Here is a 27,362-nt window from a genome sequence, read left to right as displayed (position 1 = left end):
ATCACAACACTACCTACCTCACAGAGTTCTTCTGAGAATCAAGTAAGAAAACACATGTAGCCCAGGGCTTGGAAGGCACTCCATGAATGTCAGCAATGGCTATTTCTGTACATTGAAGCTCAGTGCCTGGCACATATCTGTTTTTTTTTTTTTAATACAGAACACAGTAAATGCGCAAGAGATGCCAGTTCCATTTTCTATAACCCTTCTTTGACAAGTCTTCCCATTCACATATGACAAGTTATGATGGCATGTTCCATTGGGACTGATCCTAAGAAAGGAAGATAATGTTCTTCCAGACGGAGTTTAACCCTGAATGTTCCTGTCATCTATGTGTTTGTTCTTTTCATTGCTATAAACCCACAAAGGGAGAAACGTGGACTAACCGACTCAGTGCCTTAGGGCATTCATCCTCTTACTGTAGACATTTGTTTCAGTTAGCCCAGCTTTGGTGATCCTTCGCTGTGTTTGTGGTGGGGAGAAAGCAGTGCCCAAGAATGTTCACTTAGCATGTCCCAGGAACAGGGACCCCACACATGCACCTGCCCGGGGTGGGGAGCGGGTGGTGTATGTTTGTGTGTGGTTGCAGGATGAGAGTGTCACAGTGGGGAGAGTGCGATAAAGAAGTTGATGACTCAGGGTCTTTTATTTTCCCTGGCATTTCCAAAATGTGGCTTCTGATTACACAACTAGCTCACATTCCTCGCCGACCTCAGGTACACCTCAGGCCTTCTCTTCTTCCCATTGGCTTCTTCCTTTGACTTGGAGAAGTTATTTATAAAGATTGGAATCTACTAAAAAAAAAGAGACAAGAAGCAGCAAGAAGCCACTTCAGTGAGTGAACTTCTTTGGGGGGAGGTGTATGTGTGGTTTCATTTTTATTGCTTCCAACTGTTTTTCAGATCTGCTTAATTTATTGTTGGACACCTCAGAGTTCGTTTGGCTCTGACAAGCTCCCTGGCCCCCAGGCACTTCATTCTCCAGCCTACACTTCCCATCGGGGCCCAGGACCCTTTGTTAGCGATATGGCGCTGGTGGGTTTAGCTGTGGGGTTTTGCCACTTCCTTCGTGTATCCTTCTGGAGGACTTTTCAGATATTGAAGTGGGCCCTTCACCTTGGAAATTCTTTGGATAGCTTGGCGGGTTGCCACTTGTGACTTTGACAACATGAGAGCCCTGATTCTTTTCATCTCCAGGAGGGTTGATTGAGCAGAGGGGGATTGGGGAGTTGATAAGCCAGGACAGTTCATCACTGGATTCGTGCTCAAATCCTGAAAACATAACAAACAAAAAACCCACCAAACAGCAAGTGAAATATTACTTTCAAAATTACTTGGTTCTGTTTTCAGGATTAGAGATGATTTAGTCGAAACTTTTCATTTTACAAATGTGGGAACTGAGGCCCAGAGGGGTTAAATAACATGCTCCTAGGGACGCCTGGGTGGCTCAGTGGTTAAGCATCTGCCTTCGGCCCAGGGCGTGATCCTGGAGTCCCGGGATCTTCCTGCATGGAGCCTGCTTCTCCCTCTGCCTCTGTCTCTGTCTCTGTCTCTCTCATGAATAAATAAATAAAATCTTAAAAAAAAAAAAGAAAAACCAAACAGGCTCCTGGTCACATTGCCAGGAGCAGAGACGTGGCTGGGACACAGGCCTTGTGATCTCTTCTTTGGGCTTCTTTCTGGCTATTCTCTGCTCACTCACCTATCATTGGCTGAGGCAGAAATGAAACTCTGGCTTCTTAATCAGTTCTTAACCATTTTCCAACCCCTCTCACCTTCTCTAAAATGGCATTTTCCTGCTTCCCATCTTGGCTGAATTTCTTCTTCTTCCCCCCTTCTCCTCTTCCTCATAATATGTGCATCTGGAAGCAAAGTAAAAGAACTTAAGTTAAAAATGTTTATTTCTGGCCACTCACCAGAAATAATCTTTTCTAACTGGTTTTGTTGTTGTTTATTTTTGGAAGTGACTACTAGATTCTAAATTATACAATTATATCTATGTTTCTTTTTATCTTTTTATAACATCTGTTGAGTCTCTACTTTGAAAATGGGGCTTTAGCTCTCAGTTGCCCTGATTCTTCTCTTTTCCCTGTCTTCTCTCAATGTTACAATATTATATTTACTCCTTCTGTTGGTTGCCCCTGCCTTTAAATTATAACTTGTGTTGTGATGAGCACTGGGTGTTGTGTGTAAGTGATGAGTCACTACTTCCTACACCTGAAACTAATATTATACTGTATGTGAACCAACTGGGATTTAAATAAAAACTTGGAAGAAAAAAAAATTGTAACTTGCATGTTCACTTTGTGCCCCATCAACTTTCCCTCAATCTCTTTTTTTGTTGTTGTTGTTAAAGATTTTATTTATTTATTTATTTATTTATTTATTTATTTATTTATTTAGGAGGGGGTAGCAGAGGGAGAAGCAGACTCTGCACTGAGCATAGATCCTGACGCGGTGCTTGATCCCATGACTTTGAGATCATGACCTGAGCCAAAATCAAAAGTCGGATGTTTAACCAACTGAGTCACCCAGGCACCTGTCAATCAGTTTCTTAAGTTGAAGCCCTGAATCCTCTGAGGACCTCTTCCTTATCCTACTCCCTTCCACCTTCCACGTTTTGTCAGTGCCATAGTTACTTTCACATTGTTTGGGCGATTTACCTTTTCATTCTGTCTTGCAACCACCACTCTATCTTCTGTGTTTTTGGTTAATGTTAAAAGTTGAAAACCAATGATTAGCATATATATATTATGATTACAGTTTTTGTTTATTGCCTGGTCACATTATGTATTAGGTTCCTTCTTGAGGGGGCTTCATGTCATTACTCAAGAGCCTGTCTTACAGGCATATTCCTAACATCAAGGTAATGATTGGCTTTTTTTTAATGTTTCATCAGTTTGGCCAAGGTTAGTAACTCTGTCAGTTTCTCCTAAGAATGTCCCTGTCAGCCTTTCCTCTATTTTCTTCCCCCCTACCTCTTTCTCCTTCTAACACTTCACAGTGAAATAGAGCCAAACACTGCTGAGTTTTCTTAGACTTTGGAACTGTCAGAATTTAAAGATCTAGTCCATGAGGTAAACTCAGCCAGTGATGAGATTGTAACTTTGGACCACTTTTGGACCATTTGGACCACTGGAATGAAATCATGTGTGCCCCACAATAATCAAAGAAGCTCTTATTTTGGAGAATCAGTTGATATTGCTGATGAGCTTAATTTTGTGTGTCTATTTATTTATTTTTGGTCTTCTCTTCCCAAAGGAGGATGCCAGTATAATACATGCTGTTTGTTTGATGGATCCTGTTGCGATTGATAATAATGCTTTCTGTTGGACCAAGATAATAAAAAGCCCAAGGGTATTTGTAATGTGCCTAACTGGGCTTTAAATCAATTAGTGGGTATCTGAGGGCTTTATATAATACGTCACCAGAAACAGCTACTTAAGGAAGAGCCTGGAAATTTAAAAAAATTATCCTCTTTCAAAAGTGTGATGCCTGCTGTTCCAAACTGCTGTTCTGATACTCGAATTGTTTATTATGTGAAATATTGAAATAGATAATTTACCAAACTTACAATTTCTCATGCTGAAGAAAATATGTAGTTAGAAAATGCCTAACATAGATTAGAAAAGGGTATTTGCAGCAACTCAAATGGTTGATGTTAAACCATAATTTTCCCCAGATAATGGATTGCCATGGGAGCTGAATCTGCTTAGCCAGATGCTCCACCTCATCATAGTTTTGCACCCCCTTCGCTCTGTCTGTGGATCTTGGATGAGAGAAGAGAAACATGGGGAGCAGAAGATGAAAACTGGCTCTCTCAATTTTTCTCAAGTCTTAGCAAAGTGTTGAGAATGGGTTATAATATATATTCTCTGCAATTAATCAGTCCTTTAGAAGCAGTAATTTTCTGTTTGATATTATGGGGTATTTGGAGTCATTGCTGATGAGGTAGACACATAGCCCTAAGGTATTATAAACATGAGAGTAGGGGAGCCCCTGCTATGTGGTGAATACTCACGATTGTAGGTCTCTAAGGAATGCCAGGTCTATAAGGGAGAAGCACGCTCTTTCTTTGTGCCTCCAATCAAGGTGATTTGGACAAAAAGGGTAATTGATTTTTCTGTTATGCTTCACTAGTGCTAGTACTAGCTGTGATCTGGAGAACTTTATAGGGGTCTATGGCATGGGTTTGTGGTGCTCAAAAGGAATAGAGGAAAAAATACAGTTGTGGGGGCCCTTGTCTGGGAATCTCTCTCCTGAGGGAACTTCCCCTTAATTTGTGCATTTATTAAATATATATTTATTAGAAAGTAGCTAGTTTGTAGTGTGGCTGGCATCTAATGTTCCTCAGACTTACAGTTATACCAGCTATATTAGGCTTTCTTTTCTTTTCTTTTCTTTTTTTTTTTAAGGTTTTATTTATTTACTCATGAGAGACACAGAGAGAGGCAGAGACACAGCAGAGGGAGCCTGATGTAGAACTGGATCCCAGGATCCCAGGATCATACCCTGAGCTGAAGGCAGATGCCCAATCACTGTGCCAACCAGGTGCTCTATATTAGGCTTTCTGTAAGCCTTTCATGGTTTGGGCATAGACATGTAGGACCTAGGCTGTTTGGGTCTTTTACAGTTGACCGGGATTCCAGCTACTTTCCTGGGATGTCATTCTGTTCTTTTGCCAAAGTGTGTGTGTGTGTGTGTGTGTGTGTCTGAAAAATTAGTATTATGTGAAGTTGGTTGTGGGACTGCCACTTAAAAATAGTGGGATCTGAATTCACCCAGAGGTTGCATTGTGTGTGTGTGTGTGTGTGTGTGCATGCATGTACTGTGGTTATACCATGACGGGGGTGGAAAAGGAAACCCAGGTTGTGTGTCCACAGAAGTACAACAGTCCTACAGGAGCATCCCTATTCCAGTACCACTCTCTAGAGAGTGGTACTAACCTGATCTTTCCATCCTGGGCCCTGGGAATTTGAATGTAAATAAGGATTGAATTTACATACAATTCTGGTGCCTTTAAAAAGAGCCGATGAGTTTTGGGAGGATCCTTGAGCTGACATTCTTGATTAACCTCCATAGGGTTTGCCAAACAGATCATGTATTTTGAGGCATACACATATGTAAATACACACATTTACAGCAATTCCAAGTTATATGTAAATGTCATTGCTACATGTTCTAGTGTTAGCTGCCAGTTCCTCCCATAAGGAAATAGGTTTCTGCCCCCACCTTCCGCTTTTCTTGCATCATCTGTTGGTCTACCTCTGAGTCACTCCAGCCCATCCTGGACTGGCAATTTCTATTATAGAGGTTAACATTTCTCTATAGTCTCAGCTCTTTGCCTGCTGCTGCTCAGTCATGTTTCCTCATTCCGTGTTTTCTTTATCTCTAGCTCCATCAGATCCAAATGATCCATCTTTGGACAAATATTTTATAATGAATTGTTACAATCTTGCAATGAATCTTATAAATTAAAAAAAATAACCTGCCTTAGGGTGCCTGAGTGGCTTAGTCGCTTAAGCATCTGGTTGGTTTTGGCTCAGGTCATGATCTCAGGGTCATAGATCAAGCCCCACGTTGGGATCCATGGAGCCTGCTTAAGAGTCTCTTGCTCTCGCTCTGCCCCTCTCCCTACCCCCCACCTCTGCCCTGCTCTCTCTTGAAAAAAATTTTTTTAAGTTTTAGTTTTTTAAAAAACCCTACCCTGGACACATAATCAAAAAAAACCATAAATATAATATAATAAAGAAATAAGTGTAATTTTAATAAAATAATATGTATTTACAGCATTCAGGATCCTAACAGGAATGATATGGCACAGTAAAGAATTTAACTGAAAACACTCGAATGAAAGTGAGGGCAGGGTTGTGGGAACCAGCCAAAGATAGTGAGAGACCAGAGACTAGGGACAGCTAGAATCTGTTATTATGCCTAAATCTACAGGAATCCTGTGAGCTGGAGCCGGAAGATGGGGAGGAAGCAACATTCGGACCTTAGGGTTAGGAGGGAGAGGAGGGGGAATGTATACTCTCTGCTCTCATCCTCTGATCTCTTGCCACTGCTTCTCATTGACGGAATGCTGGAAGCCAGAGGGCAAGGGAGCCTGGGGGATGCAGTCCCATAGAGTTCAGCTTCCTGATGCAGAAAACAGAGTGGAGAAAGGCAGACAATGGATCATGGAGGGCTGGGGCAAATGGAGAAAGCAACACAGCATTTTGATACACACATGGTAGGTGCTTCTACTCTGAAAGACTTAATGAAGGGTCAAGTCCTTGCACCTTCATGTAGGATTTCCCCATGAATACGGGAATGTGACAGATTGCCTTGTGTTGGCAACTCTGATGTTCTCAGACGGCGAACAACTTAAGGTAAAATTCCAAATGAAAACAAATACAATCTTCTATTTCCAGGTTGCATTTCTAAAAATTGCAGCATATGTTAAAGTCATGCAAAAATACATTTAGCTTATACATATAAAATTGAGTTCACCTCTTACATAGTTTTAAGTGTCTTTTTTCTACATGAATGCCATTTCAGAGTTGGTTGTATGGGTGTCGGGAAAGTAGTGTCTTGTCTATTTCAGGGCAATTGGCATCCTTGGCCCCCACCCAGGAAATGCCCCTAGTTTTCCTCTAATCCTGGTAAAAACCCAAAATGAAGCACTCAGCAATTTTCAAAATGCTCTCAGAGTAGGGTCTGTCTTGCTAGGAGCCATTGCTCTAGCTGTGTCTGTGCCATTTACTATGTGATCACCCATGAAACTGCTAGAGGTGCAGCTTTGCTCTAGCACATTTGGAGTAAAACAAAAGAAAAATCTCTGTAAATGAAAATGCTGCCTTCTTCACCTTGCTGGGGTGAGTGAGGTTTTGTAAACCTTCTTGCTGGGAGAAGATATGGTCTAGGCTAGTGGCTGAAGCTCTCCCCCAGTTCCTTTTCCTGGAGAAACTTCCTGATCACCTCTCTCCTAACATGCTCCTGTCCCACACACTCTCCCCCTGGGGTTGTAGCTGAAGAGGCTCCACCCTTGCCTCTGGGGCATGAGATCAGCCTGAAGGTAGGCTCCTGAAGTGCTTGTGATTACAGGCACCAGCACCCAAGTCTCCGCTGCTCTGTTGTTATTAGCATTTCTCAGCCTTCTCTCATGGCTGCTCTGCCCTTCTTACTCCTTGTCTGTGTGGGCTGCCTTGCTTCCCACTGCTGCCTCACAACATCTGTGGCAACCGCACCTCCACTTGAGCCTCATAAGATGGGTCAGCTAGGTCATGACGGTCATGCGTCATAATCAGCCTACCTGGGGCTCGGCTCTCTCTTTATTACTATGACACTTACTTGTCAGGCCCCCAGGCCCACTGGAGTGAATATTATCCCTGATGTATGCTGTTAAGCATATAAAATTCCTTTCAAAGGACTGAGATGCCAATATAACTACGCTGCTTTATAGTTTGATACATGTGCGGCTTTATAGTTTGAAAGAGCTGATATGCCAACAGTATCTTCATCACTTGGAGGATCTGGCCTATTATAGTGAAATGTATTTGGACAGAGGGTGGGTTGACCATGGAGGACTGAGCATATTGGTCCCCACTTCCACACCCCTTTCTTCATGGGTACTGAAAGGATGCCCTTATAGTGGCTTCAGCATACATACCACCTCACCAGTCCTCAAATAGGGTTTGCTTGTAGTTGTGCATGGAACCTGACCACCCCACTAACATGAATTTAGCCAGTATTTCTACCACCTTTAGTTCTTTAATTTTTTCACATTAAAAAAAATATTTATTTATTTATTTGAGAGAGAGAAAGAGAGAGAGAGAGAGAGAGAGTGTGTGTGTGTGTGTGTGTGTGTGTGTGGTGGCAGAGGGAGAGGGAGAGAATCCTCAAGCAGACCCTCCATTGAGTGTAGAGCTTGATCCCAGGACCCCAAGATTGTGACCTGAATGGAAACCAAGAGCCAGACACCCAACCAGCTGAGCCACCCACGTTCTCCTCCCCCTGCCTTTAGTTCTTTTAATCAAATAATGAACAGCAGCTTTAAACATAGTATTTGGTAGAGGAAGCATGTGGAAGGTAAACCTGCCTCAAGTCATCGTTTACGAGGCATTAAAATTGTTCACTTGCTAGTAGGCATATGTCAATCTTCAGACATATTTGCAAGTGCCTATTATTTGGAGTGTTCTGGGCAAACTCCATGGAGCTACAGAGATGGACAAGGATGAAAGTGCTTCCTATCTGGTAGGGGAATCAGGCGGGCAGATGGAGCATTTCATTATGATTTGGAAGTGGACAAGATGGGGTGCAAGTAGTAGAGGTTTTCTTATGGTGACATTTGAACCAAGCCTCGAAGGTAGAACAAGCTTGTAATTAATGTAGAAGTGAGAAAAGGTGCCACTTACAAGCATGAGAAAAATTTTATTTGTAAATTAAATGCTCAAAGTGTGTGGCAAGATATTCAGGATTGCAGATATGTAGGATTCATGCAGCTATGAGCTTGCAGGAGATAAAGTTTGGGGCTAGACAACAGAGTGCCTTGACTATCCTGCTAAAGAGCTCAGACTAGCTTTAGGGCTTTGCTGCTTCGGGTTCACATTGAGGATGGGGCCAAACACAGTGAAGCCTGGGTTCTAGGAAGATCACCCTGGGGCAATGTGAAGGAGGGATTAAGGAGGTCAGCAGCCAGGAGGGAGATGGTTAATAGGCTGTTGTAATAACTCCGGCCAAGAGAATACAGGCTTGTGTCAGATACCAGTGGAGAACTGTGTGCATCTTATTTCTCAGTAACAATGGAGGGATGGCTGATACCTAGGTAAGGGGAGTTACTGACTTGGTCAACTTTTAACCTCCCCAGTCTCAGCAAGGTCAGGCCACAGAGGGGACCACCACATTTTCTCTGCACTCTCATGGTGTTGGGGCGGAGAGTGGGAGGAGAGCTAATCTGTAAAGTAAACTCCTAAGTGAGATTCAGATTGTTCTGAGGCAGTCTACTGACTTCATGTTCTTCAGCAATAGCTAGAGTTTACATCCCCAGCTTTGGGCGGGGGGGGAGTCCCCTCTGAAGCATGTACTAAAACGAAAGGCTGAGAGGATTGATTTTTTTTCCCAAAGAATCCATAAATATTTACATAAGTGCAAGTTACAAATCTGTGGCTTTGAGATTATTGAATTTCACTGCTTTTACACCCACAGCATATAAATTTCCAGCAGGCATTTGCTGGTTGTGAATGTTCAGTCTTTGGAGAATTGTCTCCTAGTTTGTTTCCTCCGCTCTCAGAAAACAAATCTCTCATGTGCTGTTTTAATGCTCTCACTTATGGTTATGGATTGGTCACTGACAGCCATGTGACGATGGTCCTTGGCCGAGGGAGCTTCACCATGATGGACTGCCTGCTAATGGGGGCACTACTCCCTGAGCCAAGAGGCTGCTTTTAAAGACCCTTTTGGTAACACAATAATTCTCCCCAGCAAAGAGCCCTAGATGATGGTGTAGTTCCAAAGTCTTTGGGGGGTTCTTAGGAAAAGGGGAAAAACTCTAAAGATCATGTCCCTTTGGCAAAGAGGCGGGTTAGCAGGTCTTTTTAAAATATGGGTGTTGCATCTACTCTTTTTCCACATGGTCAAAACTCACCTATTTTATTTTTAGCCTCTCTTTACAGAACTGTGCCTGGAACACGCTCTCTTCTTGTTTGGCTACAGTCAGAACAATCGCTGCTGAGTGAAGTTTTCTAAATTTTATGATCGCTAGATTTTGGACTGGTCTACTAATCTCAGGGGTATAAATCTGTATACACTGAATAGGGGATTGCACAGTATGCTTGGGACAGGGCCCTCCTCTGTGTCCTACATGTGGGAGGCAGTTACTACACCTTTGTGGAATTGGGGAGTAGTTGACCTGAAAGTAGTTTATATCTGTCTCATGCCAAAAAATTTGTTTTTAAATTTGAGAAGGTGCTACACAAAAAGTAAACAAAATGAATGAAAAAAATTCCTATGTTAGGGGACTGGATTTCATGTGGATATGCTTGGATCTTTTACATATGTGCAGAAAAACTTGTTTGCAGGAGACTGGCTTTCAGACGGAGAAACAAAGGGACCATTTCTTCTTGTCCTGGGACTCAGCTAGGTACAACCTAGTCACCTACAAAGATGGGATTGGTGGTACATGAGCTTAGAATTGGATTTGCCCTCTGTCTGAGAACAGAATCTCTGGCCAGCCCAGGTATCTTGGTACCCATGGCAGTAAGTGATCACTGTCTTCATGAGAGATTTGCAGTGGAAACCCAACAGGCAGGGGCAGGGGTTCCCAAAAAACAGGCAGACTAAGACTGCAGAGTGGATGGTAGCTGTTCCATCAGATTTTGTGCCATTGGACAGGACTCCAGGCCTGGGAAGGCGGTGTGGAAGATCATGGCGGGACCCTGGCCTTAAGAGGAAGTGGTGTTACTAATCAGGCAATTAGAACAGGGAGACAGGACCTTGAGAAGAAATCTAAAGTTGGAAATCTTGGTTTCTAGGCATGTAGCAGCCCCGGTATTTAAACTGGGGTGTAGGATTAGGACACATTAACAGCGAGACAAATGAGCCATGCTTAGTTCAAGAGATGGCACCTTAACCCTTGTATCAGGTCGGGCTTAGCTTTCGGTCTTGGGGGGAAGGCCTGAGACTATTTCTTATGTGTTTTATATCTTCTAGCATCTATCAAGATGCCTGACTATGTAGTATTCATTAAGTGAGTATTGCAATGCGGGTGGCATAGATGGTGTTTTGAAAAGAAAAAAAAAAAGCAATGAAAGATTATGTAAAGCTGGATTTAAATTTATAGGAACATTATAAAAAAAATCTTTTACTCCTATTGAGATTGTATAATCCCCAACAGAGGCAGACAGGAAAGGGTAGCATTAGGAGAGGGATCCTGAGTTTATTTTGGAGGCTGGGTAGCCTGGTGGGAAAAGCACATGGGCTGTGGTCTCAGAGTGACCTGGGTTTGAATCTCAACTTTGCTAGGACTAACTGTGTGATCATGGACAATGACTTCACCTCTCGGAGCTCAACTCAGTCACCAGTAAAATATGGATGCTGTTGCATTCCTGGAAGGGATGTTGTGGGAATTCAGTGAGTTAACATATGTTAAATACTTAGGTGTGCCTGAGACCTAGTGGTCACAGGAATAGCAATTCCCATAGAAAGGCCTAAAGGAACCGTGAAGGAGAGAGGCAAGAGGCCTCTCTTGCCTTGCTGTGGGATTTGATGACTCCGGTGGGCCTGGTCCTTATGCTCCCTGAGTGATGCGATTCTTGCTGAGGTAATAATGGGCTGGGTCGATGTCATGCAGATCTGATGACAGGACACCCACACCCTGTCACCCTCCTTGCCAAGATGGGCTGTGCTCATTCAAGCCTCCCCTCCCTTGCTGACTGCTCCATGTGAACACCCCAGTGGAATTGGTCTTTTTTTGGCATCCTGGAAAAATGAGCATGGGTGCCTTGCTGTGGTCACGTTCCTAGAGAGGGAGTCCCTCTCTAGAGCTGGCATTGAGCCACCTCTGCAAACCCCATCCCTCCCATCCCTTGTCCAGGCATGCCATTTTCCTGCTTCCTCAGTCAGAATTTGAGCTTGCAGCTTGATGATACTTTTGTCTGGTTTGGAAGAGGGAGAAAGTACTGAAAATAAGAATTAGGGAAAGGGGCCTTTGTTTCCCTCTTGCCAAGGCCCTTAAAGAAGTGAGACTCGTTGTTGGATCGGAGTCATGCCGCACTGGTGTTTCTCATTAGGTTGCCCATAAAGGCAAGGCCCCTGGGTGATTTTAGGTCCTGAAATCTTATCATCACGGGCTGTGTTAAATCCCCTCTTCTATGCTCCCGTCTCTCCATTCCCCACCTTCTCTTTCCAGGCAAAGCAGAGGGCAGGCAGGATACACATTTATGAATGAGCTGACGGATGTGTTCTACAGAAAACATGGCCAGGTAGGAGGGTGGGCTGTCATGGTGGGACATGTATAGTCCAATTTGGGTTTGGTTTGGCACCTCTTTTGGCCAGTTCAGTGACCTTGGCTTTGTGGGGTCTTGTGTCATTACCTAATATTTACTGGGTGTTCAGTAGGTTCCTGGCACTGATCAGATACTTTATATATGTTATTTTGCTTAAACCTCATTGCAGTTTTATAAAGTATGTGTCATTATCCCCATTTCATAGATAAGGAAAATGAGCCTCAGAGAAGCAGATTAAGTGGCTCAAATAGCACTTTGAAGATAATGATTTTTCTATAGCTACAGTTTCTCCCACAGATACTGTGTCTTCTCCTGCTCTTGCTCTCAAAAAAACCCCACTGCCTGCTAAAAACAATGTTCCCACTACATTCATGTGACAGATAAAGACATTTGACCTCTCTGTAAAATAATTTGTTCTGCCTATTTCATGGAATTGCTTTGAGGACAAAGAATTTTGAGAAGGATTAAACATTTTACCAAGTAAAGAAATCACACTAATATCATGAAATTTATACACAGATAATGAAGGTTTGCTGGAATAGACAGAAACCAACAAACAAAAAGAGTAAGAGAGGGTAATAAGGAAAAGTTTTACTTGTTAACATGTATGCTTACCCTATCTGATTGCTCCACATGTAAACTTTACAACAACTTGGTAAGGTACACGCTTGTGCTGTTATTACCCCTAATTTACAAAGAGGTTAAGAATATTGCACAAAGTCACCTTGCTGGTAAGTGGCAGAACTGGAATTGAAGACCAGCAGTCAGAACCTGCAGTTTTAATTCTGATGATTCGATGTTCTGCTTTCTAAGGGTTTTCACAGGGGTAAGGGTAGGGGGTTAGGGGACCCATGAGAGAATTAATTTTTCTTTCTTTCTTTCTTTCTTTCTTTCTTTCTTTCTTTCTTTCTTTCTTTCTTTCTTTCTTTCTTTCTTTCTTCCTTCCTTCCTTCCTTCCTTCCTTCCTTCCTTCCTTCCTTCTTTCTTTCTTCTTTCTTTCTTTCTTTCTTCTTTCTTTCTTTCTTTTTCTTCTTCTTCTTCTTCTTCTTCTTCTTCTTCTTCTTCTTCTTCTTCTTCTTCTTCTCCTTCCTTCCTTCCTTCCTTCCTTCCTTCCTTCCTTCCTTCCTTCCTTCCTTCCTTCCTTCCTTCCTGATTTTATTCATGAGAGACACAGAGAGAGAGGCAGAGACATAGGCAGAGGGAGAAGCAGGCTCCATGCGGGGAGCCTGATGTGGGACTCGATCCCAGGACCCTGAGATCACAACCTGAGCCAAAGGCAGATGCTCAGCCATTGAGCCACCCAGGTGCCCCCATGAGAGGATTTCTTAACTCATTCTTTCTGGTGGAGTGTCTACCATGGAGGTGGAGACAGCGATGGTGTCCTACCAAAGCACTTGTAGGAATTGGTAATGAATGAGACGGGAGAGTTAAGGAAGAACATGCTCAGGTAGAACCTTATTAAAAGGCTCATACTTTACTCTAGAGGACAATGAAGGGTTGTATGCAGGGAAGTGCCGCTCTCACCATGGAATATTAGAAGCATGGCAGCCATGATGGCCGCAAGGAAGGGCTGGGGCAGGACAGTGAGATGGGCGGGACTGAAGGCCACTGCGTCTGACAGACTGAGCTGTCAGCTCAGCGGGGACAGGCGACTTAGCCTGCGTGAGCCTTGCATTTAAAATGGAGTCTAATGATAACCCCTACCTAGTGGAGTTACCCTGAGGATGAAATGAGAGCTGTTTGGCACAGTAGGTGCCTCATAAAGGTCAGCTATTCATACTGTGAGCTATTCCAAAAGGCCAGTTAAGCCAATGATGGTTTTGTCTGAGATGGTGACGGGGGAGTGGAGAAAAGTGGATAGATTTGGGGCACCTGAGTGGCTCAGTAGTTAAACATGGCCTTCGGCTCAGGTCATGATCCCCAGATTGGGCTCTCCACAGGGAGCCTGCTCCTCCCTCTGCCTGTGTCTCTGCCTCTCTCTGTATCTTTCATGAATAAATGAATAAAACCTTAAAGAAAAAGTGAATAGGGCAGCCCGGTGGCTCAGCGGCCTAGCGCTGCCTTCAGCCCAGGTGTGATCCTGGAGACCCGAGATCGAGTCCCACGTTGGGCTCCCTGCATGGGGCCTGCTTCTCCCTCTGTCTTGTGTCTATGCCTCTCTCTCTCTCTGTCTCTCATGAATAAATAAATAAAATCTTTTTTTAAAAAAGAAAAAGTGGATAGATTTAAGATAAATGGAATTTAGAGGATTTGACCATGGACTGGACGGGGTGGAGAGAGGAGAGAGAAAGCTGGAAAGAGAGGAGAGTGGTAGAGAAAGGAGAAGGTGGCATAAAGGAGTGGAGATATGGGTATCAGGGAGATGCAGGTCCTATAAAAATATTTAGTGTTAGCTGAGGTGTAATCACAGGAGAAGATGTACAAAGGAAAGACAAGAACAAGAAGGAAGACTTAGCATTTGATGAGGGAAAAAAAGCCACATATTCATTCAACCGTTGCTTATGGAGCACCTATTATATTAGATACCAGTCAACAAAACACGATGTTCTGGTTACTGCGTGTTTTGGATGGGTATTTGCTCTAGACGTGGTGCTTGTTAAATGTTCATACTCTGAGTTTAGTGTAGAAAATAGCAGTATTTATTTTCCTGTATAAACACCTTCTTGTAGTCACAGTTTTCCATTAACTCATCATGACTATAATCTAGAAATTAGTGTTTTTTGAGTAGTGAAATATGTATATTTCATGTGGACTGGTGGCTGACATATATGAGCCCCCACCTCTAGGATTTTCTGTGACAGCCCCAATTTTGTGTCATTGTAACATAGTCCCAACAGACTTGTAAAACAGCTTACTGTGGTTGAATACGTGGACCTTTTCATTTATATAAATATAAAAGCAGAAACTTCTTGTGTCAGAATGTGTCCTGATCTTATTTCAGAAGGTTTGAGCCTTAGAAAGCTTAGCTTGTAAATCCATTGCCATTCTTCAACCTGAAAAATTGGGGTAAAATGTGAATCCACTTATAGACTTTAAAAATATATAAAAAACTTTATTGTGATATAATTCACATACCATAAAATTCTCTTTTAACATGTACAATTCATAATTTCTTAAAGTATAGTCACAGAATTATCTAACCATTACTGTCTCGTTTTAGGACATTTTCATCACTTCCGAAAGAGACCCTGTATCCATTAGCAGTCACTACATTTTTCCTTCTCCCCAGTTCCTGGCCACCATGATTCTCTACATTCTGTTTCCCTGGGTTTGCCTATTTTGGATATTTCATGTCAATGGAATCATACAATACATGGCCTTTTGTTTCTGGGTTCTTTTACTTAGTATAATGTTTTTATGATTCAGCCACATTGTAGCATGTATCAGTACTTCTTTCTTTTTCATGGCCAAATAATATTTCAGTGTAAGGATATACCACACGTGGCTTTTCTACCTCTCAGTTGACGGACATTTGGATTGTTTCCACTTTTTGGCCACTATGAATAATGCTGCTGTGAATGTTCATGAATGGTGTACAAGTTTTTGTGTAGATGCATATTTTCATTTCTCTTGGGTGTAGACCCAGGAATGGAATTGCTGGATCATTTGGTAACTCCATGTTTAACATTTTGAGGAATTGCCAAACTGTTATCTGGAGTGGCTGCTTCATTTTATATTCTCACCAGCAATGTATGAGAGGCTGTAATTTCTCCACCTTATAATACTTGTAGTATATCTTTTTGATTTTAGCCATTCTAGTGGATGTGATGTGATGTGATATTTCACTGTGCTTTTGATTCAGATATCCCTAGTAACAAATAATATTGAATACCTCTTCATGTGTTTTTTTTGCCATCTGGATATTGTCCTTAGAGAAATGTGTATTCAGATCATTTGTCATCTCTCTAATCGGGTTATTTAAAAATTTTTATTGTTGAATTGTAAGAGTTCTTTTTTCTGGATGCCAGATTTTTGTTGAAGATATGATTTGCAAATTTTTCTCCCATTTTTTCCTTGTCTTTTCACTTTCTTGATGGTGTCCCTTGAAGGACAAAAGTTAGAAATTTTGGTAAGTCCAATTTATTTCTCTTTTGTTGCTTCTACTTTTAGTTTGCTATCTAAAAATCTATTCCAAATCCAAGGTCACTAAGATAGATAGATAGATAGATAGATAGATAGATAGATAGATTTATTTATTTATTTATTTATGAGAGAGTGAGGAACAAAAGAGATCACAGAGGGAGAGAGAGAAAAATAGACTTGCTGCTCAGCAGAGAGCCTGATGTGGGGCTCAACCCCCCAACTCTGAGATTGTGACCTGAGCTGAAGCAGATGCTTAACTGACTGAGCCACCCAGGTGCCCCACAAATATTTATACCTATGTTTTCTTCCAAGAGTTTTATAGTCTTAACTCTTTTTTTTTTTTAGTTTTAACTCTTATATTTAGTTTTATGATCCATTTTGAGTTAATTTTTATGTATTATGTGAGGTAAATGTTCAGCTTCATTCTTTTGCATGTGGATGTCCAGTTGTCCCAGCACTATTTGTTGAAAAGACTATTTTTTTGTACACTGGAAGGTTCTGGAATTTTTCTTGAAAATCAGTTGACCATAGATATAAGGGTTTATTTATGACTTTTAACTCTATTACATTGATCTATGTGTCTTACTTACTACTGCTTTGTAGTAAGGTTTGAAATCAGGATATGTGATTTTTCCAATTCTATTCTTTTTTAAAAGATTGTTTTGGCTATTCTGTAACCCTTGCATTTCCATATAAATTTTAGGATCAGCTTGTCAGTTTTTGCAATAAAAAGAATCTGGGATTATGGTTGAGATTGTATTGCCTCTAAAGATAAACTCGGGTAGTGTAGTCTTTTAATAATATTAATCCTTGCATTTCATGAACTTAGAATGTTTTTCCATATATTTAGATATTCTTTAATTCTTTAATTGGACTGGGGATATTGCACAGAGGGTTTACATAGGGCAGAAGGTGCTGGAAAGGTACTGGATGCAGTTTTTTCAGCCTCTACGGTGAAAAGACTACTTGCTCCCCATCTTTGGAAACACCCCATAGGGCCTAGGGTTTTTTAGAGCAATACTTGAGTGTTGTATCATCCGTGTATTTTTAGGACTCACTGGCACTTAGGTTAATTCCCCCAGGTGTAGAAAACATCCCAAAGCACTGGCAAATTGGTCGCTCTGCTCTGTTCTAAGAATATCCTAGTGTTTAGGGGCAGGGGGCCCAAATTCAAGTCCTAGTTCTGCTTTTCACAAGTGGTGTGACCTCAGGCATATTCCTTTCCCTCTCTAAATCTCAGATTCGTCATCTGCAAAAATGAGAAAAAAAATACATCCATCTCATAAATCATTCTAAGAACCAAATTAAATTAATGTATGGAAAATGGCTTTGTAAACTGTTAAACTCTACAAAGGTTAACAAACAGCTCTTTTTTTCCTCATTTGGAAAAAGCCACTGAATGAATAATCTCTTGCATGAGTGTCCATTTATGTCAGCCTGCTGAGGTCATATGGTGTGGCTTTGAAGTGGAGAAAGTGTGACTGTCAGGTTTTAAAAAGGAAGCAGAGAGACTGTATTTCTCTTCTCCCTGCAATGGAGCAACCACAGCTGTAAAGGCAATGATTTCACAGAACCCGGAGCACTTCGCTGGGGCAGAAATGGTGAAAATAAGGACAACTAAGAAACCAGACTTGAGCAGTTGAAGAAATGAAATAAAAACAGACCTGAAGGGCATAATAGCACCTTCATTTCTAAAGAGTGCTAGTAAAATAAATAGGTTCTTATGTTTCTTTTGTGGTCTCTCTAATAAATTCCATCTAGTTATTACCTGATCAGTTTTATCTTAAATATATGACTGAAAAAAAAAAAAACGCATGAAGTTTTTAACTTGGTACCTCGTAAAAATTGAGAATGATCATGTTTTTCAAGATGAAGTCAGATCTATCATGAACTGTTAGGGAATTTTTGCTGATTATTTTGGGAACCTTTCAATCAGAAAGAAAATAAAGCAGTCAGGGTGCTGGAAGACTGCAGGCATCGGTTCCTGGCTCCCCTTTTCCTAGCTGGGTCCTTGGGAAAATTGTTTACCTCAGATTTTCTTGCCTGTAAAGTAGGGGTCATAAAATACCTTAGGGTTGTGAGGATGACTAAATAAACCGCTGTAAATCTCTGTTGACTTCCCTGGCTTGTTCTAGGTTTAGCTTTCCCATATCATAAGGCCAACATCTCTTATTAATTAGGAAACATTTGCAACCAAGTCCTTCTACCTCATTCTAAATATGCCCTGAATGGTCTGACTTGTCTTTGTTCAGGAACATCCAGATTCTGAATGACATCCATCTGGTCCATTGACACCCCTAGAGAATTCTGAGGCCCTAGGTCAAGGCCTTGAAAATCTAGGCATATGAACATGATGAAAGGTTTCTCAAACAGAGACTGCTATATCAGTCAGGGTCCCTACAGATGGTGCCCTCCAAAGGATAAGGAAAGAAAATATAATGAAGGAACTACTTTAGGAGCCGGCTGTGGGCAGGCCAACTGGAGTCTAGCCATAGGAGGGAGCTGTTCCCACCTGAGCCTGGAGGGCCCAGGGGGCCGAGGGGAAAAACCCACTGGAGAGGACTTAAATGGGAGGGGGGCTGCCCACCTTATGTCGAGACACATAGCCACTGCCACCCAAACCCCAACAGAGAAGTGGTACAGGCAGCAGACACCTGACTTCTCCCCACTTCCACCCTCTAGTCAAGGGAATCTGGAGGCAGCCTCCTAGGACACACAGGGATGCAGAGAATGGATCTGGAGGGGCAGAGGAAGACCATCCAGCAGAATTGTCCTCTCAATGTGGGAGGGTCATTAGGACAGGCTGTGGCATTATGCAGACTAACTCCAGTCTTTGGAACCACAGGGCAAGGGCACTACACATAAACCCAACTTTTTATTCCATCCTTTCACTTTATTTACTGTCCTTTTGCACATCTAGAAAGGAAAAAGATATAATATGTCCCAGATTTGGTTGTATTCCTAGAAGTTGTTTTTACTGTTTGCTGTGTATTCTTGGGCACAACCTGGCAGTACATATTTCAGGAGATAGTACCTGTTCACAAGATCCCACTGAGGATTTATGAAAGTGGAGGAGTTCTGCTCCTGGTGATACTTGCAATTCTTTACTTTCCTTCTGTAGACAGATGAGGAGTTGCTCTTGTGTGGTGATTTGAGGTGTGCAGAAGTCACTGCAGCTCACATCAGCCTGCACATTTGTCAGAATTTCTCCACATGGCTTTCTTCTTGGGGCTACTCTGTTGAAACTGTTGCGCAAGTGCAGATGTCCCCTAGGATGGGTGATAGAGAAAAGCCCCGTCAGCCTGATGCCCCTATCGAGTTGGCACCCTAGGAAAGACAGCATCCCAAGAGAAGCTGCAGAAATGGCCTGGAGATGTTTGGTCTGTTTAAGAGGAGTGGGGAGTGGCAAGTAGCTTTGAGTTACCTGGAGATATGTGAAACTGTGCCACGTCAAAGAAAGATTACAATTTGTCAAGGTGACTCCTAGGATGGGAATGAACCCAATGGCTGCAAGTTACAGGGAGATGGTTTAGTTCTCTGTGAAGAGGAAGTTTTTAAACAATGAATGCAAATGAAGATGGGCAAGCAGCCTTAGAAGGCCATTGGGTGCTTGCACCAGGGGCAGTTTAATTCAAGGTTCAGAATTCAAGAAGCTGTGGCAGAGAGTGGATTCAGAGCCTGGGAACAGAGTAGGAGGCAGTGTCTGGTACCCTGAACAGACGTCATGAGTTGCCAATCACGAGAGCTTACTTGAAGAATACAAACGAGGCTCCTGAACTGCTATGGCAGGCAAACGATGGGCATGAGATGCTGGGTTCATTTCTGGGATTGGAAGCCCATTTCTGGGTTCATTTCGGCTCCAAAGGCCTGGACCAGTGCCCGTCAGCTAATGCTGCCAGGTATCTTAAAGACAGTGCCCAGTCCCTCACAGGGCAAGCTCACCATTACTGCAAGTCCTTTGGCCACATCGGGACGATGAGTTCTTTGAGGTGTTGTTGAATAGACTCAAGCATCAGATGCATGGTTGAACAAGATAAGCATCTCGTTCAGAGAAGATCCGAGTAAGCTTTGATTGACACTGGGTCTAGAGACATGGAGTCAGGAGCCTGAGACAGGAGCACATCCACTCAGGCAAGGATCATGGGCAGTGGGGTTGGACAGACAACAGAGAGGGGAACAGAAGGTGCTAAGAATACTAGCTTAATTCCATTTTCCTAAACTCTTGACTGTTGCAGGTAAATTGAATGGCTGCCTGCTCTGTGCTCTCAGAGTCTTCCTTGAAACTTGATCTCACTTTTACATAGACATGTAGTTATCAGCTTGTGTCTGTCTCCTTTGAGACCATACACCAATAGTTAACTTTGTTGAAAACTTATCATGTGCTAAATGATTTATAGGCAGCTCCTCATTCAGTCTTCACAACAAACATGTAGGATAGTTATCTTCACTCCTGATTTTGCAGGTGAAGGAACTGAATTGGAATAATTAACCAGTGTGTCCAGGGACACAGAGCTATTCACGGTAAAGAGCAGGAGAGGGGGAGGATCAGACTCAGTGCTGTGTTACTCTGAACTTTGACCACTGTGTTATTGCTTGGGGACTGCTTTTTTTTCATGTAGGTCTCTCCGGTACTTAGCATGGTTCCAAGCAAGATAGGCTTCCAATAAAAATTGTTTTTGATAAATAAGTGGATGACCTGAGCCCCCCTTGTATGCTTGCCACACTGTGTGATTACATACTCTAGCAAGTATGCATGCAGACTTACTGAGTCTGGTTCTACACTGGAGGAGCAATATAAAGACAGATATAAAGACAGAATGATGGCAAAGAAAATATTCATTGGAGAAATTAGCTCAGGCAATTAAGAGTGTGTTGAATAGTCCTGAAATTATAGCTTGTGTGTATATATATATATATATATAAACAAATAAAAAATTAGGACCTTGATTTTTTTGACACATAAACATAACAAATTTATACATGAATAAAAATTAGAGTCCCTGCCAATGAATGATACTAAAATGCCATGATATTCTTGCTTGTTATTTTTGTCACCATAAAATAAACCATATTTACATGATTGTGTAACCATAGGCTTTTCAGAAGTTTTAGGTTCAGATTTCAGAATAGTAATAAGAACTGGCAGTTACATAGCACTTACCACGTGCCAGGCACTGTTCTGAATTGTTTACATATGTTAACTCCTTTAATCCTCAGAGATTCTTATACCCTTATGAAGTAAGTGCCATTATTGTATGATATGAAGAAACTTAGGCACAGAGAGGTTAAGTGACTGATCCAAGGCCACACAGCTAATGAATGAAAGAACCAAGATCTGAACCCAGATACTCTTAAAAGACTATGTAGTGCTATGAGTTGTGATTTACTGTATAGTCACTGTGTATCTCATTCAGTCTTTACCACAACCCTGAGTAAAAAGGATTGTTTTGTCTATTTCACAAATGAGGAAACTAAAATCCAGAGAGGCTTAGAAATTTGCCCATGATGGAACAGATAGCTACAAAGGTCAAGGCAGGCTCATGGACTCTTAGAGTATCTGCCATCATCGCACGCTTCCAGATATATTAGCTTACATTGATTTTTTTAATCTTTTATTTTACATTGAGTTTTTTATTTATTTTGTATACAACCAATGTTCATGATAGAAAATATGCATAGAGATACAAAAAATGGGGGTGCCTGGGTGGCTCAGTTGGTTAAGTGGCAGACTCTTGATTACTGCTCAGGTTATGGTCTCAGGGAATGTGAGATGGAGCCCTGCACTCAGCACACAGTCTGCTTGGGATTCTCTCTCTCCTCTCCCCTGCCCCTCCCCCCATGCTCATTGTCATTCTGTAAAATAAATAAATCTTTTTTTTTAAAAGATTTTATTTCATTTTTTTATGAGAGACACACAGAGAGAGGCAGAGACATAGGCAGAGGGAGAAGCAGACTCCCTGCGGGGAGCCCAATGCAGGACTCAATTCCAGGACCCTGGGATCATGACCTGAGCCAAAGGTAGATGCTCAACCTCTGAGACACCCAGGCATCCCTAAAAAAAATAGATCTTTTTTAAAAATTCAAAAAATAACCTCATTGTGAACTGTTAATCTGTTAATGTTTTAGCATGTATCTTTCAAGATATCCTTTATGTATAAGATTGCAGCTTGAGATAAAACATGATTTATCAATTGCCATAGTTTTCTTGACCAACTCTCAATGGATAAACTGAGTCTTTACATTTAAAATAATTACTCAGCTCTTGAGCAGCCTTGGTGGCTCAGTGGTTTGGTGCCACCTTCAGCCCAGGGCGTGATCCTGGAGACCTGGGATTAGGTCCCACGTCGGGCTCCCTGCATGGAACCTGATTCTCCCTCTGCCTGTGTCTCTTCCTCTCTTCCTCTCATGTGTCTCTCATGAAGACATGAAATCTTTAAAAAAATAAAATAAAATAAAATAAAATAAAATAAAATAAAATAAAATAATTACTCAACTCTATAAAAACTGAAACCAACCAAAATAAATCTAACCTGTTGAAAGATAAAAATTACATTTGTTGCAGTTTCTCCACCCCAATAAAAATGTTTTAGCCACTAAATCCAAAGTATATTTAGTAGTCAAAGCAAAGACATAAAGTAGTGGAGATTGTCCTAAATTTGGTTATATGGGATTGAAAAGATCTCAATGTATTGTTTGAAAGACAAATCAAAATAAATAAATAAATAAATAAATAAAAATGAAAAAAAAAGAAAGACAAATCAGTCTCTTCTGATAGAAAAAAGTAATTATTGTTATAATTACAGCTAATATATATTATATATTCCCTGCATACCAGAAATTATTCAATGTAGAAAATACTATATTCCATATAGAATAATAAACTATTATATATTTATGTTATATCTATATATAAATCTTTAAAACAAGCCTATGAAGTCAGTGAGGAAACATGCACAGAGAAGTTAAGCACCTTCCCCAAGGTCACAGAGCTGTGGTTTGAAACCAGGCAGTGTGACTTCAGGATGCGACTAAAGTGGTAAGTGAAAGAATTAATTAATCCCACGGTGGGGCCCTGTATTTTTTGTGTTCTCCCGATCTCTCATTCCTAGGACAACATTCTTATTTGGGGGAGGGGAAGTCTAACTCTTTCTTTATGCATGAGCTAGGCTGTGTTTAGTTTATGAGAAGCTGAGCATCTACACTACCTCTTTCAGCCAGTGTCTTGTCCTGGGATGCCATTAACCCTCGAGATAGCCCCAAAGTGACTTGTTAGGATCCTCCTGTTTCAAGTGAGGCTTGAGGAGCAGAAAAGTTAACGGTTTAGAGTCCCTCTCTCTGTAGCCTGAAATTCAGTGGTTTTCTCTCACTCTTAGGATAAATCCTACAAATCCTACCCTTGGATGATCTGAGGCCATTCTGTCGGTGACTCTGGGCCCCTCTGTCCCTCACCTGCCATCCTGCAGTGTCCTACCAGCCTTTTTGCAGCCCCTCAGAGTCACCAGACTTTTGGCTTTTCTGGTCCCCTCTACCTGGAACTCCCCTCTGCTCTGTCTTCAGGCTGCTCTCTCTGCTTCCGCCCCAAGCAGCCTGCTCTGAGGGATGGACCTGATCCTACCCCAAAGGAAGTGTCCTCTGTCTGCCTTTCTGGCTATCAGAGCATCCCCTCTGCTTCTTTCAGTGAACTTCCCAAAATGTGCAGCTGTTTTTCTTGTTCACTTACTTGATTTGTGTGCTTGTGGTTTTTGCTTACTTTTGCTCTGTGAGCAAAGGGACCTCATCTGGCTCTGTTCCCACTCTTCCCCCACACACACACCTAATGAGGACCTCCGGAGGCATTTGCTGAAAGACTGACAGGTCTCCTGGAGGAAGATAGGGGAAATAGGGGAAGAGGGTGGCCCTTCCAGGTGCCTTAAAACCCTCAACCCTGCCCTGTGCTTGAGTGAATGACATTTGTGCTCCGCAGTCTGCATGAAGCAGCCAGACCTAGGACAGGAATCTGGGGTCAGCTGATGAGGGAAGATAGAGGCCGCTGTCCATTGTCTGGAAGGGTCCAGTGGTGGCTGATTAGGCCAGATGTTCCTGGGAGTGTCTCATTGTCACCTTTGGGTCCATGACCCTGGCCCGTGGCAGGGGAACCTCCCTTGCGCTTTGAAGATTTCAGACGAGTGCTTTGGGGTGTGTTTTTAAGTGACTTGAGTGTACTGTGGAATTTAGCTCCCAACAGCTTCATGTTTTTAAAGATTTTATTTATTTATTTGAGAGAGAGAGAGCACAAGCTAGGGAAGGAGCAGAGAGAGAGGGAGAAGCAGGCTCCCCATGGAGCAGGGAGCCCAAAGCAAAGCTCGATCCCAGGACTCTGGGATCATGACCTGAGACAAAGGCAGAGGCTTAACTGACTGAGCCACCCAGGCACCCCTCAGCAGCCTCATATTTAAGGGGTTATCTGAAGCCTGCTTTTGTTATTTGTTTTTGCTTTTCTTTTCCTACCTTAGCTCACTGAATCACTTGTTTCAGGTACATTTAGACATCCAGATTGACTCACAACGTCACATTGACATTGAGTAAGTTCTCTTTCTCTGCAGAGTCTGCACTGAATATTCAAGTGGCTAGGGGTTGGAGCCTCTCTGAAGAGCTTCCTCTCTTATGCTACTCCTTTCTGAGCTTTCTTCGAGTATATTATTAATAGAAGAGGCATGGAAGGGATGGCTTGGATGTGAGTACTGGTTTGTGTAGGAAAGCTCGAGAATAAATGAGCTTGGACTTCAGAGCGCGTGCTGGTGAATCCTGACCTCAGCGTCCGCAGGCACTGATGGGTAACTATTGGTTTCCAATGAGAGAGGAGAGCCTTAATCTCACGATGTGTGGGATGTGCCCCATGGGGCTGTGTTTTGTAGGCAGTGAAGTTAAGGCTTGCCCAGAAAAATAACATGTTTTCCTTGCCTGGTGCTTGAGCTGTTTGCCTGGTGACTGGCTGATTGGCGGTTTGGGAAGGAGGAGGATGTTGGTTTACTTGGGTGTCCAGGGGATTTTGTGTTTGTGTATGTGTATGTGTGTGTGTTTGTGTAAGTGGTTGTTTCTGTTCCTTTGGAAACAGTAGAGGACAGATAAAGAAATAATGATGATACTATTACTTTCAACTTGTGTTCATGTTCTTTGAGGCATTTTACAAATATTAGCTTGATGCCACTATTTAATGCCCTCACTTCGAGAATACCAGAAATCCTTTGATGTAGGTATCGCAAAAGTGGATGGGAGAGCTGAGAGTTTCGGAAATAACTGGGAATTTTGCCATCCTGACTCATGTTAGAACTGCTTTATCCGGCTGTGTTTCCTACAGAGGTACTCAGTGGAGAAGATAAATCAAAGCTGTATCTAATCAAGGCTTTCTTTCAACCTTGATGGAAAATGCTTTTTTGAGATTAAAAATGCCCAACCCATAGTATGTAGTGGTACATGGAAGAGACATTTTCATTAAATAAAATTTTGACTATTCCCAAACATGAAACAACTAAAAATTTGTTAGGTTTTCAATGCATACAGACCTTTCCACATTGGGAGGTGGCTACCTGCTTTAAGAGACAGAGGTCTCAGGCTATTCATCTTGAACTCCCCAGTGTCCTAAGGTTAGGAAATGTTGCTGTTATGGACATACCACATCTCTGTGTTTCCAACTGGATGAATTGAGCAGATATTTGATGGTGCTCTGACCTCCCTTTTTTCCACAGCTACCTTGCACAGCTTCATCCTTTAGTCAAAGTATTTCTATTAAATATTACATGGAATATTTGGGGGATGAAAAGGAGAGAAAAGAAAAAAGTAAGAAAGAGAGGGACTAAGAATAAGCAGTAAGATGATTATATATATATATATATGTATGTATCAGTCCTGTGTGTATATATATTTTGCTAAAGAGAATTTAATAACAAAAGGAAGATTCAGTTTCTTTTTTGACCGCCCAAGTGGAGAGAGTATGATGTCATAATCTCTACTCGTCTTATTTCTAATGACTCTGGGTAGATCTATAAGCAAGAAGGTGCTGACTTTCCCAGTGTACCTTGGGTGCCCTCCATACTCTACTCTTTCCTGCCCCAGGGTGAATGGAGTTAGGACTGTAAGGACAGCATAGCCAAGCACAGATGAAGGGGTGGACTGGCCCAGCAAAAGCCTTTACCTGTATTTCTGCAGTCAGGAGCAGTGTTCCAGGAAGATAAACAAATTTATATGCAGTCTGGTTTTGGCTCCTCCAAGTCCAGGGCAAGGTGTCTGATGGTTTGCTCAGCCAGCAATGGCCAAATTTATCCCAGGGTCAAGTGACCCATAGCCCACGCTAATAGGTCAGCTGGTATGCCACAGAGCTAGAGTTTGAACACAGACCAGACTCCAAAGTGTTTCTCAGCATCATGTCTCAGAAGACAAAAAAATAATAATTCCACCTGGAGCCTTCAAGTAAAAGGATAGTAGATAACATTTTGCTTGATAATTGCTAAGTTATCTGAGAATCATAGAAGGTCGGGCTCTCTTTAAAGCTCATACCTTCAATACCTTTCAGAATCTTTCATCTCTTTACACATGCTTTCAGCTGTCAATGTAACTTTGCACTGACCAGGACCCTAGCAGCTCCATATGCTTTACTATAAGGTGACTGTATAATAAAAACAGTAACTGCCATGGCCCAGCGCTTTACAGTTTATGAACTGCTTCCCCAAATGTCATCCATTTGATCCTCCCAATGTCCTTGTGAGGCAGATAATGCTGATATTGTCTATAGTCTCTTTTGCTAGCAAGAAAATAGTGTTCAGATATTCGTCGGGTATTCAGAATAATGTTAAATAACTTGGTCGGCTTCATAGCTCAGGGGTTAGAGCACTGGTCTTGTATTGTGAACTAATTTGCCCAAGATCACACAGCTAGTGAACAAGAGAACTGAGATTTAATGATCAACTTTTTAATGTAAAATCTGGTCTCCTGGCCACGTTGTTAGGTTTGCCACAAATAATACAGTCTTATTTACCAAGATTAAAAGTGAAAGAAAGCCTAAAGTTAAAAAACAAACAAAAACCTTATTTCTAGTTCAGTTAAGAGATTGTTTCAAGGTTTTGTGTGTGTGTGTGTGTGTGTGTGTGTGTGAATGCACACACACCTTTAATTGGCATTATATTATGAGAGATATTTAGCTGTGAAAGGAGAGTATCTGATATTTGATGTAATTAATGAAATAGCATTGCTTTCTCACAGCCTCAGAACCCTCACAGAACTTTGCTAAAATTCCTTTTTGGCCTTTAATTCTACCTTCCAC

The 27,362-nt window shown here is 41.9% G+C and overlaps 1 protein-coding gene across 12 annotated transcripts in view; it reads left to right on the top strand.

Annotated features, from left to right (window-relative positions):
- Positions 1–27,362, top strand: part of CREB5 (cAMP responsive element binding protein 5) — a 494,733-nt gene that overhangs the window by 123,562 nt on the left and 343,809 nt on the right. For 4 of the 12 annotated variants that reach the window (XM_072783641.1, XM_072783649.1, XM_072783640.1 and 1 more), the window contains exon 1: positions 11,351–11,959. The exons of the other annotated variants lie outside the window; for them this stretch is intronic. In XM_072783641.1, the coding sequence (XP_072639742.1) occupies positions 11,849–11,959 (111 nt within the window). In that variant the 5' untranslated portion in view covers positions 11,351–11,848. Of the gene's footprint in view, positions 1–11,350; positions 11,960–27,362 lie in introns of those variants that run through there. 12 annotated transcript variants of the gene reach the window in all.

The sequence above is a fragment of the Canis lupus genome, chromosome 18 (genome assembly GCF_048164855.1).
Source record: "Canis lupus baileyi chromosome 18, mCanLup2.hap1, whole genome shotgun sequence".
Taxonomy (NCBI): domain Eukaryota; kingdom Metazoa; phylum Chordata; class Mammalia; order Carnivora; family Canidae; genus Canis; species Canis lupus.
The sequence above is the reverse complement of the archived record's forward strand: the minus strand, read 5'-3'. Positions and strand labels throughout refer to the sequence as shown.